This window comes from Scophthalmus maximus, chromosome 22 (assembly GCF_022379125.1).
Source record: "Scophthalmus maximus strain ysfricsl-2021 chromosome 22, ASM2237912v1, whole genome shotgun sequence".
In the NCBI taxonomy this organism is placed as follows: domain Eukaryota; kingdom Metazoa; phylum Chordata; class Actinopteri; order Pleuronectiformes; family Scophthalmidae; genus Scophthalmus; species Scophthalmus maximus.
The window spans coordinates 13,267,501-13,285,000 of NC_061536.1; the positions used below are offsets into that span (position 1 = coordinate 13,267,501).

General features: G+C 48.4%; 1 protein-coding gene across 4 annotated transcripts in view; it reads right to left on the reverse strand.

Moving 5' to 3' along the window:
* The window catches only part of pvrl2l (PVR cell adhesion molecule related 2 like), a 203,676-nt gene that overhangs the window by 101,491 nt on the left and 84,685 nt on the right, over positions 1-17,500 (reverse strand). For all 4 annotated transcript variants that reach the window (XM_035620414.2, XM_047330355.1, XM_035620413.2 and 1 more), the window contains exons 3-6: positions 16,357-16,600; positions 6,941-7,234; positions 4,131-4,248; positions 3,308-3,456 (exon numbers count right to left, since the gene is read on the reverse strand). In XM_035620414.2, the coding sequence (XP_035476307.2) occupies positions 3,308-3,456; positions 4,131-4,248; positions 6,941-7,234; positions 16,357-16,600 (805 nt within the window). The remainder of the gene's footprint in view (positions 1-3,307; positions 3,457-4,130; positions 4,249-6,940; positions 7,235-16,356; positions 16,601-17,500) is intronic.

The window sequence follows — 17,500 nt, forward strand, 5'->3', positions numbered from 1 at the left end:
TAAAAAGGCAGACGTCTCCAGAACAGAGGCGGGATGGCGCCGATCCAAAGTCATCGTGTCTTTGAGCCGACGGAGGTGAGTTAAGGTGACACCAAACCCATTTTTGTGACAGAGAAGTTTTACATGATGATGACTCCCCTGCAAGCTCTGCTCCAGAATAAGAAAGGAGGCCTCGTCGACTCACAGTCAGACGGAAACCGAGCCATGATCAGATGCATTCTGACCTCTGACCTCTGTCTATACCGGCTCCGTTGGTGGAGGGGTCAGCACCGTAATGGGCTCCTTCCTCATCCAGAGCTGCGCCTTGTGCAGAAACTAATTGGCTGAATATATTCATGGTTACCGCCGTTGACAACGGGGGCAAACATGCCTCGTTGCGTTTCCGCCGACGGTTCTGTCGTAGCAGCTGTGTGAGTCACCGAGGTTCACCGAGGAGAAGAAGGGGCGCGCGGCGCGCTGCTTTAGGGTTGGGCCGGCGCGAAAAGAGAGAAGGAATCTAAACGGTCGCGGGCGGCGGCTCTGGCGGCTGCTCCGTGGGCGCGGGCCGGTGGGCCGGATCATTCGGAGGAAAGGCTTCTCTCATCATGGGTCACGATCCACTTGCTTTTACCACAATTATGAGTTTGTTCAATGTACATTTCGCAGCGCCAGCGCAAATTAGCGTGGTCACATTTTCTTTGACTTCAGTCCAGTTCTTTTTACAATATTTATGTCCAATTAATTTTTACGGCGACGGATACACCAGCATGTAAAATTCACTGAACAGACTCATGGCACTTTGCATTCGCTCCATATTTAATGTGAGCGGGGTTTTTAATGTGTAAAGCTTTGGACTTTACATCCACAAGGTCTGGAGACATTATCTGGGGGAATTGTTCTCGTTCCAGGACCGTTTTGATTTTGCAATGTCATCGTAGATTCCCGGTTTCTTTAATTCCTAAATACAGGTCGAAGCTTTGACTCCTAAAACAGCGAAAGTCAACTCTTATCTGTGACGTTGCATCGACGCGTCCTTGAGCAGAACACAGGTTATCTTTTGCGGCCACTTTGGAAAAGAGGTCGGCGCCTGAAACGGCAAAAAGAACCAGCGAAAAATGTGCAGTGTGTTTTCAGTTTGTTCATTTGGCAAAGCTGGATTCATTCTGCTCCCTATAGGTAAACGTGTTGAGTCGAGGGATTAAGTCGCTGCTCTGGTTTGAACCCTCTCCGCCTCAGTTTCACTGTGACGGACTCGGATGAATCACAGAGTCTGGGCTCGATGGCGGGTTGGTTGCAGGGATGAAACGTGTGTGTGTGTGTGTGTGTGTGTGTGTGTGTGTGCGCGGGTCCGTCAGAAGAAGTGCTCAAAGTGTGTGTGAGGACAGTGTGATGCGGTGTGTGACGTTGAAGTGTGTGTGTTTGTTTTGCGCTCCAAGGGGGGACGGGTCCTCTCCTCGATACTTTGAGTCGGGCACAATGCCGCGCTTCCAGCCGGAACAGTAGCAGCTTAAACCACTTCTGAACCTCCCACACATCCCTCCCGACAAGCCGCCGCGCTACAAAAGCATCTTTGTTCTCAGATTAGACAATTCAAAATCTCCAGCACCGGGGTTTCCCCCCCCCCCTACAGATTTTTTCGCGGCCTTCTCGTCTGTCTTTCGGCAAAAGTTTCTCCACAGTAACCTCCACCAAGGAGGTCGTGTTTCCCCCCCGTGTCTGTTTGTCGGTGGGGTTTTTTGTTTGTCAGCAGGATTACCCCCCCAAAAAAAGAAAAGAGAAGCAAAAGTACATCCTGGTGCGGATCTAGTCAAAGAGTCAGACCCTATTATTTATGAACACCTTTCTCTACATTGAGAGATGTAACTGTCCGAGATTTCATGGAAATCTGACAAAAACATGGTGCTGACATGAGGTTGTGAATATTGATGCATATTATTAGATGAATTTCCTTTTTCCTTGGTTTCCCCTGTTATAAGAGCTAGATGGACGCGTGTGTGTGCGTGTGTGTGTGTGTGTGTGTGTATGTGAATGTTTGGCCTTGACAGAGATACATTATGTTCTCTGCAGGGCGCAATATTGTGTTTTTTCATAAAGTGCAACATGGCGGTTATTAAAACAAAAGAGGGAAACATTGCAGAGTCCAACAATGTGGGAACACACACTCTCTCACACACACACACACACTCTCTCACACACACACACACGAAAAAGCAAAAACCAACTCTCTTACTCAACAGGCGTTGTGGCCTGCATGCTGATTTGCAGCGAGGCATGCAGACATTGTCCTAAGTGTGTGTGTGTGTGTGTGTGTGTGTGTGTGTGTGTGTGTTTGTGTGAGTAGGATCAATGTGTGACGGCAACAGCAGCCGAATCACCGGACTTGGAAACCCCCAGCAGAGGCATCGGCATCACACGGTGGTCACACCCCATCAGACACCAGGGTGAATATGAAAGTGGAAAGAGGAAAGAAAACTTGAAGAAGAAGAAGAAGAAGAAGAAGAAGAAGAAGAAGAAGAAGGAGCACTTTAGCGTAGGAGGAGTTAGTCGTAACGTACCAAACAACAGTGGATACAAAGACGGGAAAACGCTGAGAAAGAGAGAAAGAAAAAACAAACCTGGGCAAACTGGCTCACACCAACTTCAACCCCCCCCGGAAATAAATGTAGGAACCCTCCAACCATCCCGACAGTCTGGCAGTCCACCGCAGGGCCAAAGCGCTCTAATGAGGACCTCCCTCTCCGACTCATAAACCCCCCAAAAAATAGCCCCATTTAATTCACGTCCAACAGAGCTACGAGTTTCCCGGTCGATGGACTCCGGCTTCAGGAGGAGCGGTTTTGGATCTGCACTCGTACAGATTTTGGAGTTGGCCCGTGTCCCGCAATTTGGCCCTGCTGTGGGGAATCGGGTCAATCAGCGGCGGCGGCGGCGGCCGAGCCTCGTTCAAAGTTGGCCGGCGAGGAGGAAAAACATGAGCCAAAGAAATCCGATGTGAAGATTGAGAGAGAGAGAGAGAGGGAGACCGGCCTCCCTGCAGCTCCCAGATCAGCCCTGATCCCAGCGTGTGTGTGTGTGTGTGTGTGTGTGTTCAGGTTCACTGTGTGTGTGTGTGTGTGTGTGTGTGCAGGTTCACTGTGTGTGTATGTGTGTGTGTGTGTGTGTGCGCAGGGTCACTGTGTGTGTGTGTGTGTGTGTGTGTGCAGGGTCACTGTGTGTGTGTGTGTGTGTGTGTGCAGGGTCACTGTGTGTGTGTGTGTGTGTGTGTGTGTGTACACTCGTGTACGGCGAGTGCGCGGGTGTGTGTGTGCGAGGGCTCGACAGGACTCACCGATGACGACGGTGGTGATCTGTTGCCTGCTGGCCCCGTGCTTGTTCTTGGCCTCGCAGATGAACGTGGTGTTGACGGCGTCGTCCACCTTCCTCACCGACAGCTTGTTGCCGTCCACCGCCACCGTGTCGGGCAGCGGGCCGGACGCCCTGGGGAGGAGAAGAGGCCGAGGTCAGAGAGGAAGTGACGGGGAAAAAAGGAAAAGAGGAAGGAGGGATGAGAGTAAGGGGAAGGGGGGAGGGAGGGAGAGATTGAGGGGCAAAGGGGAAAGAGGAAGAATTGAAGAAAAACGACAGAGAGAGAGAGAAAAAAATGTCAGAAGAAGCAGTGAGGGGAAGCAAAGGAAAATCAAAACAGACAAATTGATAAGCATGAAGCGGAGAAAAAATTAGAGGAGAACGAATAGATGAGGATGGTAAAAGTGAGATTGATAGGAAGAAAAAGGAACTGGAATGTGACTGTGATATTCAAAGACACAATTGAATTGAACTGCGAGAGAAATCACAGACATGTCTCACACACACACACACACACACACACACACACACACACACACACACACACACACACACACACACACACACACACACACACACACACACACACGCGCAGCATGCCATCTGTCCGTCAGCGCTGAGATGTTTAGAGCTTTTTATGTTTATCAAAAATTACAACAACAACAACAACAACAAAAAATAATAGTTATCATTAAAGAGGAAAGATGGCCCGCTTCTGTCAGGATCATGGCCCTGGTTATAAAGATCCGTCCGTCTCTGGGACGTCGGCCGAGCGAGGCGACGGGAGGACGGAGAGCGGTTCTTACGTGGTCCAGGTGACGCTGGTGGGCTCGGGGTTGGCGGTGGCCAGGCAGAGGAGCGCGGCGTCCGAGCGGCCGATGTACCAGTTGTTGTCGTAGCCCACGATAGACACGGAGGGCGGGTCTGAGGGAGCAAGAGAGAGAGACAGAAATATGAGTTGATATAAAACAGAAAAGACTCCGAGGGAATGCACCAACACGGTGGAGTACTTTACAGAATTTGATTGGGGTTTGAAATGATCACATTTGTGAGTTTTTTCACGGCGGACGACTTTAAATGCCCCAATACCCGTGATCCCACCTGCACGGGGCCGGTTGACAGGATCACTGAGCAGCGAACTACGCGGTTCGTCATGTCTGTGATCATACATCCTTTCATGACAGGACGGGACTGTGCGTAGCGTGACATCAAACACGCGTGTATCAAAAAACCTAGAAAAAAACGTCCCCCCCTAAAAATCAAGGCAGGACGAGGTAGGAAATGTGTTAGTGTCACTGAGAGTTTCATATTAACACGAGGAGTCGCAGCAAAGCGCCGCGCGCGTTGGAAGTTCGGACGGGCAGACAAATCCTCCGTGGACTTCTCCTCCCTTCACGTCTTTCATGTTGAAAGAGCCAAGGACGGAAGAAAAGAGTGAGAGAATCGCGAGGTGTGTGAGGAGTGACAGGGCGTCGAGGCAGGGAGAGGCAAGCAGCGGGACAGGCCTGTGGTGTAATAGCCAGCGTGTGTGTGTGTGTGTGTGTTCTTCCTAGAGAGCGCTGACCTATAAAAGCTGATCTGATTTTACGCAGCAGACAGGAGACGTGATCCCTCGCACCATCACCATCACTAACACACTCACACACACACACACACACACACAGCGAGGAGTCACAGTGTGTGTGTGTGTGTGTGTGTGTGTGTGTGTGGGTCCTGGTACTTCTATCTTCGTGAGAGTGAAGGAAATGTATGTTTCCAGTTCTCAGTTCAGTTAACGGTTAAAGGTACAACTGTGTTTAGGAAGGAATCAAGTGTCCTCACAAGTATAGAAATACGCACATATCTGCATATGTAGCATACACACATGCAGATCGGCCAACGACGTTCGTGCTCACATCACATCACATCACATCACATCACACGCACACACAAACACACACGCACGCATACACACACACACACGAACGCACGCACACGCACACACACACACACACACACACACACACACACAAGCACGCACACACACACACACACACACAAGCGCATATGTTCAATCTGCTGAATCTCTATATATTGACACCCAGTGTGTGCGACTGCTTGTAACAGCTGGATGCATGTTGTCTACGTTTGTGTGCGTGTGTGAGTGAGTGTGTGTGAGTGTGCAGTCTAAAAACAAAAATGCAGATTACTATATAAAAAAAAAAAGCGGCTGAAACACAAACAATCTGTTCCATCTTTGCGGCGGCGAGGTCACGCGGTCGACACGCTGCCGTCGGCCGCGGCTAAATCTCTGCAAAGCCACGCTGAACCTGTGTAATGTCGTAATCCCACGTAAATTAGAATGGAATTTACGGATTAAGTGAAAACAATGTGTGTGTGTGTGTGTGTGTGTGTGTGTGTGTGTGTGCTCGCGGGGGCCCTCGTGTGTAAACATGGGAAACGTTTTCGGAATTTCTATATAAAGTGTCAGTTAATTGTGCCGTTTACTTCTGTAGTACAGTTGTAGAAGTTTGGGATTAGGATTAAGACGATGAGCATTTCAGCAGACGGACCCACTGGACGCTACCCGCCGCCCGGGGGTGAAGGGAAACGCTGCACCATGATGAAGGGATGACTGAACTGTCAAGTGTGCCACGTCATTTGTTTAGTGAAATTCGTATATTCGGTCTCAGGCTCCTTGAATCGATCATGTGGCAAACACACTGGGTGGAATGAATGCTTTTTAAAACAACTCTAATCCAGCATTAATGGATTTTGTTTTGCCGAGAGAGAGAGAGAGAGAGAGAGAGAGAGAGAGAGAGAGAGAGAGAGAGAGAGAGAGAGAGAGAGAGAGCTGGAGCAGCTGATTGCATAATGGCCTGAGCACATAGTAAATGAAACGCTAAGTACACAAACACTGAGGCCAGAAGACGATTTGACACGGCTGCATTATTGATGTGGGCCTCGGGTCAGTTCCCCTGTGACCACCAGAAGCGCACAGCACATCGCACCTACGATTTTACATTCAAGACAAAGGACACACGCTAGTGTTTCAACGGCGGCGTGAAAGAAAACGATCGTCTGCAGCAAAGAGCAGCTGAACACGGTCCTCCGTGGGAAGAAGAGCGGAGGAACTCTTAACAGATTTCAGATCCGCCATGACAGATAAAGTTGGACGAACAAAGCTTCAAAAAATAGACAATAATTCAATCTCCCTAATGAAGAGTGTGCTGCTTTATTACTTTAATTAGCCCAAAACAAACAAAGAGGATTTTTCTTTTAATTACTCGCCAGCGCCGCCATGTCGATCAGTTTTTCGCCGCCGACTCGCAGCTCGCTCGGCGGACCACGGCGGACGTGGACTGTTTGGCGATCTGCCTAATGTCTCGCAGAGAAGGGGAAACGGGGTCGGACAGTCGGCTGCCAAAGCAAAGGCCTAAGGGCTCTGGCTCGCCGCTGATCTGGGACTGAAGTCATTGGCAGTCGCCACTTCCTTTCGGATCCGGCCACGACACATGAAGGTGAGAAATGAACCTCGGAGGCTATGCAGCGTTCATTGTTCCTGCTCAAAAAGGCATCACTGGGACAAAGTAAAGATGAAGAAGTGTGTGTGTGTGTGTGTGTGTGTCTTCCTTACACTCGACGGAGAGCGTGACGTGGTAGACCCACGGCCGCTCCTGCGTCCTCTGGTCCACCATGCAGGTCACGTCCCTGCCGTTGTCCGCCGGCGTGGGAACCAGGCGGTACTCGCTGCGCACCGTCACCGTCCCGTCCGGGCCGTTGGCGCTGCTCGTCGTGTGGTTGCCGCCGACCGCCGCCAGCCACTTGATGGTCGCAGCCGGTTTGCCCTCGGCCGCCTCGCACTGGGCCACCACCGCCGACCTGTTGCCGGCCTGCACCGTCACCGCCTTGGCCGAGTTCTTAGGCTTGGCTGGGGGCGGGGAAGAGAGCGGGGGGGGGGGGGGGGGGGGGCAGAGATGGAGGGTGGGAAGATGTGAGAGGGAGGAGATGGTAAGAAAGAGAGAAAAGATGAGGACACAGGAGGACGGGAAAAATGGGAGAGAGATGAAAAAAAGGAGGGGTGGTGAGAGGAGAGGGACGTCAGACAGGAGGAGGAGGAGGAGGAGGAGGAGGAAGAGGAGGTTCAATCAGTTTGTTGTGCATATCCATAACCGTGGCATCCTGCTGAGGGGGGGGGGGGGGGGCCTCGGGTGTGGCCCCCCGGGCCTCCTCCTAAACCTCACAGAGACAGAAGAAAAGAGTCAAGACCAATCCTCAAGAAAGTCCAAATGTCTAAGTCAAGTTATCAGAAGTTTCTCATCACGTCTCCGGTTTCAATCCAACACAAAGCACATTGTTCCACTCGGAAAAACTTTTTCTCTTTGACTCGAGCAGGTTGTTTTGAACTGAAGGCAAAAGTTACGAGGCTTTTTCACGTTACAACGGTTAAGTGCAGAACAACCCCCCCCCCCCCCCCCATCACATTAGCTTTGTTAAATCACAGTGGACTTGTTACACAAAGAGGCAATGTTCCATGAAAACGTCCTTCCGTTCTAAAGAAGAAAGAGAAAAAGAAGGAAAAAAAAAACCCCGGCTTCTGATTTCTAACAATCAATCTGTAAATGTCAGTGGTTTCCATTATTCCGCGATGTCAAGTGTTGCCGACTTCCTTTTCTTTCTGGTGAAAACGCTTCCTGAACGCGCATCGCTTCGTCCTCTGCGATGTGATTTCGCAGGCTGCCGCCGCGCCTGCACACGCGACAGTAATGGACACACGAGAAGGGAACGACTTCACTTGAGAAGAAGTTAAGCAATTATAGGAAAGGCTTTTTTTCCTTTTATGTGCATCGCCTGCTGCTTTAATGAGGCTTCCGTCACTGGAGAAACTGATTCGTCTGCGTGTTCGACGCTGGATTTATTTCCAACAGACTCGTTTCATTCGTATTTTTCCCCATTACCTCCCCATGAAAATCATTCATGGGGAGATAAATGTATGACCCACCAACAAAACAGAACCCACAAATTACAGGTCTATATTACTATATGTGAATATTTCAAAAATGCTTTCCATCGAGGTCAAAGAAACACTGAAATGATTTTTCCGTAACATCATGCGATTTCACCGCAGAGTCAATTTAACGATCAATAATTTGCGCTTGGGGAAGAAACAAAATCTATATGCCGTGTTTGAGAACCGTAGACGTTCAGACGCGCACAGAGACTGTCCATAAAAATATGTACCGTTATCTCCATCTCCAGCCTTCCACCTCTTCTTGCCTTCTGGGGAATAAAAGTATAAATACTTGATTTTTAAATCACGTTCTAGTACAAAGTACAATCGCCTCTGATCCGGGAGAAGTCTGCAGATCACACGATCCGCTCGGCACATGATCTTTGCCCCGCGTACGTCCTCCTCCGTTATTTATCAGCTTAATGTACAGATGAGAGGACAGACGCACGTGAGACTGGTGGTGGATTATTAAATGCACACATTTCAAACTCATATTCAAATTCCAGATATAAAAAGTTACAGCCCCGGTGCCGCTTTCCAATCGCTTCCCCGATCTTTTGGAATTAATCTCGCTAAAGGGTTCAGAGGGCACAAACACATCGCACCTGCATCAGTGAACTCGCTCATCCTCCTTTTAGTTCTTATCATGTCAAATTCATAGTCTTGGTCCTTTGCCGCGTGTGTTTGCGGAAGGTGCACGGCAGCGCCTGGATCTGTATCTTCCATACAGATCCAGGCGGATGAAGGAAGAGACGGAGAGAGAGACAGACTGTGTTGACGCGGAGGGGAGAGAGGTGTTCGGATGGTTCCGTCGTGACACTGCGTCCGCTCCTCGCATCAGGTGAGTAATCAGACAGCAGGCGGGAAGCCACGCTACCAGAGATGAATAAACCCCCCCCTCCCCTCCCTCCATCCCCCTCCATCCTCCTCCATCCCCCTCCATCCCCCTCCATCCTCCTCCACCCCCCCATCCTCCTCCATCCTCCTCATCCTCCTCCATCCCCCCATCCTCCTCCATCCTCCTCCAATCCTCTCCATCCCCCTCCATCCTCCTCCATCCCCCTCCAACCTCCTCCTCCATCCTCCTCCATCCCTCTCCATCCTCCTCCATCCTCCTCCATCCCCCTCCAACCTCCTCCTCCATCCCTCTCCATCCTCCTCCATCCCTCTCCATCCTCCTCCAATCCTCTCCATCCCCCTCCCCCCCCATCCCTCTCCATCCCCCTCCATCCTCCTCCACCCCCCCATCCTCCTCCATCCTCCTCCAATCCTCTCCATCCCCCTCCATCCTCCTCCATCCCCCTCCAACCTCCTCCTCCATCCTCCTCCATCCCTCTCCATCCTCCTCCATCCTCCTCCATCCTCCTCCATCCCCCTCCAACCTCCTCCTCCATCCTCCTCCATCCCTCTCCATCCTCCTCCAATCCTCTCCATCCCCCCCCCCCCCATCCCTCTCCATCCCCCTCCATCCCTCCCGTGGCAGCATCATCCCGTCGAATGGCGGTGTCTGACAGGGAGACAGGGAAAACGCATTACGCTAATGTTTTCCAAAACTCCATTAAGTGCGTGCCGTGCTCTTTTTTGTTTGTTTCCCAGTCACTTTGAAATCTCAAGAGGTTGAGCACTGTTCTGCGGAAGAGTCATACTACGTCGCGCGTTGACAGGGAGCGCTCAAATGGGATTTTGATGAGCGCTTAGCCAAGGACGTGGGTTTCTTTCTTTCTTTTTTTTATAAAAGAAATATTGTAGTTGCAATAAACAATTTAAGTAACATTTCTGAATTCATCATCCTTCAGAGAGACACCCGCGGTGAAAATGTCCCCCGTTCGGTTCTCGGGACTCTTCGGCGGAGCAGATGCTCGAACGCGGGGACTCTCCTCTCAGACGAAGTCTTTCTGTTCACCTTGGCAATCCCTTACAGGACAGGACGGGGGACGGGGGGGGGGCGACTGGACGGCTTCCAGTTTGTTGGGCATCTCAGCCAGGCGAAGGGGGGGGGGGTTCACACGGGACAGCTGACATCTGTCACATAGTCACCGTGCTGAGAGCCAGCCAGGAAACTCAGACAGGACATCTGTAAAGTACTGAACCATTTCGTCTTCCCTTTTTCTTCTGGATCAACACCGACGTCACCTTGACGTGGACCAGAGCTGAGTCACATTACACTAACCCTAACCCTACTGCGGTTGGTCCGAGGTCGGCGGTTTCGATCCCGGCTTCCACCCGTCCAGTGTTTGGGATGAATAAAGTACTTGTATTTGACTCTTGGTGATGTCGACAGATTCTAGTCAAATATCCAAACATGAAATTGGTGTTAGCATTAAGCTCAAATGACGTTGAAGAGTTTTCAGTGTGGTTCTAATCTCTTTTTGCCAAATAAAACATTTTTTAAAAAATCAAACTTTTGAATGAAATTCGGCGTCTTGCTGTTTTCCGACGCCCCCGCCTGTCAACGCCATCCATCAGCACCTTGTCTGTTTTGAATTCATCCCGAAACCTGGACTCTGTCGCTCTGAGCTCGAAAGTGGAAACAAACTAAATCTCCACGTTCGGTCGGGATTCAAAGATGAAGTGGGACCATCAGACGAGGATTTGAGGGTATATATATATATATCAACAGATTTTAATTTTTTTTCTTATCTTGTACTTTGTTGCAAACATTAACCAAGAAATCAATAAAAAGCTTGTGGATTTTGTTACATTTTTGGGAATCCATGTCTCGCCAGCTGCCCAGGTTTGTTAACATCTTCTCTAACTGACACGCTGAATGTTTCCAGACATTGTTGTTGGGGGGGAAAAACCCCCCCAAACATCTGTTTGGCTCCTCTCTACGTCTGCTCAGCTGTGAACAAGAAATGAATATTCAAGGAACACGGGAATAGTTTAAACCGCAATTATTCCGCTGCGCGTGTTGTTTCGACAACTCATTATTGGCTGTTGGTGTTAAGCTTGAGACTCATCCAGCTTATTCAGGCTTGATGGCACTTGCTAAGTGCCCCAAATGTAATAAAAAAGAGAAAGAAATATGATTTCCAAAGCCCAAAATAAAAAAATGTTTTTACTGCATCTTAACACAAATAAAAGAACCTGAACGCCTCACGTCTCGAGCTTCTTTTCACCTTTTGTGTCGCCGCACTAAGTCGCAATTTGACCGATTGAACGCTCCGATCGGAGCGAAATGCACCTCTCGCTCTCCGGCCTCTGTCATCGACACCTCACCAACGTACAGGACACGGTGAACGCGGATCCGTATGGTTTTTGTAGTGGTTGTGGCGCATCGGCTGACAAAACGGTCCTATTCTTGTAATGTTACGTCGGTTTGACAACTGAGGACGTCAATAAAGGTGGATTTACAAGAAGACCAGGGGAACACACTTGAACGGCTGCAGGCCGTGGTGCGTCCCGGTCGACCGGGGGCGATTACTTCCATGATTTCTCTGTAACCTTTATTCATCCAGGGAAATGGGTTGTTTTTTTTGCTTTGCACACTTGATTTCTTCTTCGGAGCAAGACGCCGTTTCTCGATCCTGCACACAGTTTCACCTGGGAGCCGCCCGGCGCCACTACAAATCTGTACTTGTCGCACAGCTGCTGGCCACCGACCCGCCGACTGGGGCCGCACCCGGGTCATAGCGCTTCACGGAAGAACGCCTGAACAGCAGGTGATGAGCGAGAGAAGAGCATACCCCTATAAATTATTGAGCTGAAAGCTGATGTTTTTAGTCCTGAAAACATTTTCACAGACACAAAAGTGCCCCGCAGGTAGAGGGAGAAGTGTAATCTGAGCAGTTCAAGCACAAGAAAACATGTAAACCTCGTATCAGGCATGAAAAATGGAGTTTTTACCGCAGATCATGGAAAAGAAAGGCCGACAACAAGGACACCGCAGAGCCTGAAGGACGAAGCGGCTTCCTTTAACTGAGAGTGACTATAAGATCCCGTTCCGAGATTTCCTCTTACATTGATATCTACAACTGGCGAGGGGCGGCCATTTTTGGGGGAAACACGACACTGCCACTGTTTGCGATCTGCGGCCGCCAATCTTTTTGTAAAACGGACCCCGGAGTAACGCGCAACTTCCATGCTAATAGTGTTCAGATGCTAACAATAGTATTAACTGTGTACAAATCCACACTTTTTTCCAAACTTGAGTACATCTTCCATCTCTATTACATATAGTACAATGTGAGACATAAACTTATACTCAAAATAAAGAAATATAGTATGAATTTGACACATTATTGATAACTTAATACACACTAACTATCTATCTTAAGTACATGTACTACAATTATTATGCGTTTTAAAAGTAGTGGTTCACGGACATAACAAGTATAAATGTATTCTCACTTTCCAAGACCGAACACAACACATGCTTGAACAGAAACTAGAACAGGGAATATGCACGGACTACTTTTTCAATGCCGAGGCCAGATTGCTGGTCTTCATTTGTCCGTTGCCCTTTCTGGATTTCACCGCTGTTAATGTTCTGCCAAAGAAAGCGAAATGCACCTCTGAATTTCACTCCGAGGGCTCAGAAGGACTTTGACAGGCTACAGATCCACTGGACCTAGTAGAGTTGTATTCCCGTCATGTCGGCCGCACCATGTCCGACGCGGTACAGATGGCTACCTTTCATTCTGTGTGGACCCCGTCCAAGATGATATGATATCACTGCCAAGCGAGTGATTCTTTATTCACACCCCCAATAAGGGGTAATGAGATTGGCTGGCGGTGGTGCTCTATCCAATAAGTCATAATACGATGGGCTGTCATGATTAGGTATTCATACTTTCGTAAGCTGCGATATCGTCGGGGTGCCGGTGGTGGAGATGTGACGCGATTGGCTGCCGGCAGCTGCGGATTCATTAAGGCCCTAATGTGATTGGATCTCACGGGTTTCTATATTCGACAAGATATGTGGCCGTGTCTTCCAGTGACTTTGGGGCACAAAGTTCTCCGTGCTCCGTTTTTTTTCCTTTTTTTCCTCAAACGGACGAGGATCTGGTCCAAGAGAGCTTGGCACCGCGGCGGCTCCAGACAAAGGGTGATTCACTGAGCTCTCCAGCAGGTATTTCCCAGTCTACTTCTGCTTTGTGCCAGCAGCAGCAGCAGCAGCAGCAGTTTAGGAGGCTTAGCCCACATCCATCTGCAGGCCCGCCAGAATATCTCTCCGTGTTCCCTCTGCGAGGCGGCCAAGTTCTGCATCTCCTGCGTGCTCCTGTTCTCCGGAATAGGAGCTTCCAGAGGTGGATTTTGTATTGTTTGTGCGAAGGTTTACTTAGAGAAGAAAAATACTGCGGAGGGAAATCTTACTGGCCCCGTCTGGGAGAACACATGAAAGGAATTGTGAGGCACTTCTCTCCATGAACCATTCTGGCTGCGGAAACTGCCGTATATATACATATACTGTAATGAATCCAATTTAATTACTGCTTGCTTATTGAACAGCATCTTCACAGTGACGAACAGTAGAGTATACGTGTGTGCTCTGTTTTTGAGGCAGAAACTAATTTACTACACAGAAACAGCACACGTGAATACTTAATCTGTCATCCAATTCTTCCTTTTACTGTACTGGGACAGAGAAAACTAGAATGGCATCCAGCAGTTCCCCTAAGATCCATGAATTATTCCCTGTGGCTTTAAATAAAGTGATACAAAATAATTCCTGGATCCGCCCCTTTGTCCAGATCAGTACCAAAAATGGAATGGGTTCCTTTTTGGCCGGTGTCCCATCTTTCCATCAGGTTCCGTCTAAATCCGTTCAAACAATCAAATGTTCCAAAATCGCAGCCAATTTGTGTTAACAACAGAGAAAACAACTGCTCAGACATCTCCCACATCGCTCCGTGACAAACAAAGTCCTCATGATGCGCCAGGCGGATTCACTTTAACCGAAAACAATATGGATTCGATAAATTCACGCGTTTCGACGTACAGCATGTTCTCCTCATCGTACACGGACCGATGCCGTATACAGTGAGAACAGGGAGCACTCCCGCGGAAGGAGTCGAGGGAACTGCTGCTGCTGTTGTCCACATTCGGGCGCGGAGCCTCCTCGGCGTTGTCAGCCGAGAGAGAAACGCACCAGGCGTCTGATTCCTTTCTGAGCCGAATGCAAACGGGCGGACATGTGGGTGGATGAATAACACCAGCTGTCTCCGATTACAAACAGGATGTGTCCCCCGCTGACAGCAACTAAACATCCACTCAGTTTCACAACCCAAAGCAGCTTCACCACGTTTCTCACTTTGGGTTCCGACCTGCTCGTCAAATGAAACTGTGCCGAGGAGAACAAAAGCCGGCAGGTATGTGCGGTATCTAAAACCTCGTGCTAATCTCTCATTATATCGCACTACTTATTATTAACACTGAGCTCCACTCAGACAGAATCAAGGACAAGTACACTTCACGGCCCGGGACTTCCAACACCGACCGTGATAAGGGTTGTCGCGTTGGAAGTCTGACTTCAATTATGACTAATTTACTGAGAAACGTTCAACCTGGTTACTGCAATAGCTGGACGCCTTTTGACCTCCCTCATTATTATTATTATTATTCTCCGTCTGACTTTTATTTGGAGGATAATTATGATAATCACGTTTCGGAACCCATCATTTTGTGGCTTTGGGGAAATGTAATCAGGAGGTGTAATGCTGACAATGACTTAGTGAGCGGCCTGTGGGCTTTTTACTTACCTTTGTTTATGATTTTGGTAAATTGGCTCCATTAAGAGTCTGAATTATTTCATCAGTTATTCCTGTTTGCAACGTACCTGTTGATGAACAAACAACTAATACTGTAATAATTACAAACATGAAGCTCTGAATGAACAAGTAGCACCTTTTCATTTATGATATTTTTTCTTTTATAAGCACATTAATGGTCTTTAATTTATAATGGGCATCGGCCGTGATGACGTCCGAAGAAATAATAAGTGACTCTGAAAGGAATTCTGTGTGTCTGGTGTGTTGGTTCGTGAGCTGCCGTCTTGAAGCCTCGAGTTTCGTTTCTTTCTTTTTTTTAGCGACCAGTGAGTCGCCCCCTGCTGGTGATTCCAGGGAAGACAGGCTTCAGGCACTTCCGCATTGTCCTTCACTTTTCACTATGGTCCAGAATCAACTGAGTCATTAGTGATGTTTTAAAAATGGGAGTTTGATATTTGACTTGGGAAATAGCGCCAATGCCTCCATTAGTCTAATTAGACACATCTACGTTAAGTGATATGGAAGTAAAGTGTCGGCAAATCAGTCATGATTAAACTTGTCAAGTGGTTGCCTGCCCGCTTCTCTCTCGGGCGTCCCAACGTGCAGGGGGCAACTTCTCCGGAGTATCTTCTAAACTCCTTCCACGATGAAGCACCCACCAGGACAACGCGACGCACAGTACGAGACACTGCTGTGTAAGCGGGCAGGCGGCTGAGTAATTCCCTCACTGCAACGGACAAATGAATCCACATTAGCTCCAGTTATTGTCTGAGAGTAAAAGAATCAATAGCAGCCCTTCAGGTGAGTCTAATCTGTATCGTAAACAGAGAAGTCTGCGCCTATAAAGGCCCATTACCTGAATGTGAGCCTGCTGACGGGCTGTCATAATCGCTAATACCCTAACATGATAACTATGCTCATTTCCAAAACGCAAAGAAAAAGATCAAAATCGCGTTGGCTGAACCCGGAGAGCGAGGTTAAGAGTAAGGACTCGGGAGTTTAAATCACACAAACACATCTATAAATACCGTAAAGGCTGAGACTCAGCTCAGTCCCTCGTCTCCCTTGTTTTCTCATTCGGCGTCTAACCGGCATCGCACCCAGAGAGTTCTCTTCAAATGGTTTCAATTGCGGCGTCTGAGACGCGGGGGTCCGGTGGGAGCCTCGTGTGCAGGAGGCAGTGATGAGCAGATGGCTCGGGAGGCGCTCGTCAAGGAATGATGAAGCAGCTGAGCCGTCGCAAACGCCCGTTTCAGACGGCTCACGTTGCAGAATGACGAAGAAAAACGCCGCTGACCGTTTGGTGCTAAAAGGAAGGTTCTCGGTTCTCACCGAGCATGACGAGGGTGGTCGTCCCTTGTTCGTTCCCAGACGGGTAGGTGGCGTACTCGCAGGTGTATCGGCCGGCGTCGGACATCTTCAGGCCGGAAATCCTGATGGACGGGTTCTCCAGGCTGTTGTGCAGGAAGACGACGCGGTCTTTGAAGCCCAGGTTGGGGAAACTCTGTCCGTAGATCGGGTGGTAGACGGCGATGTTGTCCCTCTGGCCGTCGGAGGGTTCCCATATCCAAGACACCTGGAGAGAAGAGGAGTGTATGTGAGAATCTGTTGTTACGGTGTTGGGGAGGTAGAAGAAGAAAGAGAATCCGGTGTACAGATATCTGACCTTCTTTTTAAAACCCAGACTGTCAAGATCCCTGTAGGATCTGAACAGGAACAATAACGTTGTGGTGGATTCAGTTACGTTACAGCCTATAACTTGGACCCTGTTAGTTTGTTTTTTTAGTCTATAGTTTTATACATTTTGACAAATTAGCTACTGGTAGGTCCAGTTTGCAGTCAACTGCTATTGGCTTATTTCGAAACTTTTAAAAACGATCTGACTCTCAGGTAAGTCGTGGAAGTTCTGGACCTATCAGGAGCACGTTATGATATATATCTGTCTGTCTATCTATCTGTCTATCTATTAATCTATCTATCTGTCTATCTATCTATCTGTCTATCTATTAATCTATCTATCTATCTGTCTATCTATTAATCTATCTATCTATCTGTCTGTCTGTCTGTCTGTCTGTCTATCTATCTGTCTATCTATCTGTCTATCTATCTATCTGTCTATCTATCTATCTATCTATCCATCTATCTGTCTATCTATCTGTCTATCTATCTATCTATCTATCTATCTATCTATCTATCTGTCTATCTATCTATCTATCTGTCTATATATCTATCTGTCTATCTATCTATCTATCTGTCTATCTATCTATCTATCTATCTATCTGTCTATCTATCTATCTATCTGTCTATATATCTATCTGTCTATCTATCTATCTGTCTATCCATCTATCGATCTATCTGTCTATCTATCTGTCTATCTATCTATCTGTCTATCTATCTATCTGTCTATCCATCTATCGATCTATCTGTCTATCTGTCTATCTATCTATCTATCTGTCTATCTATCTAGCTATCTATC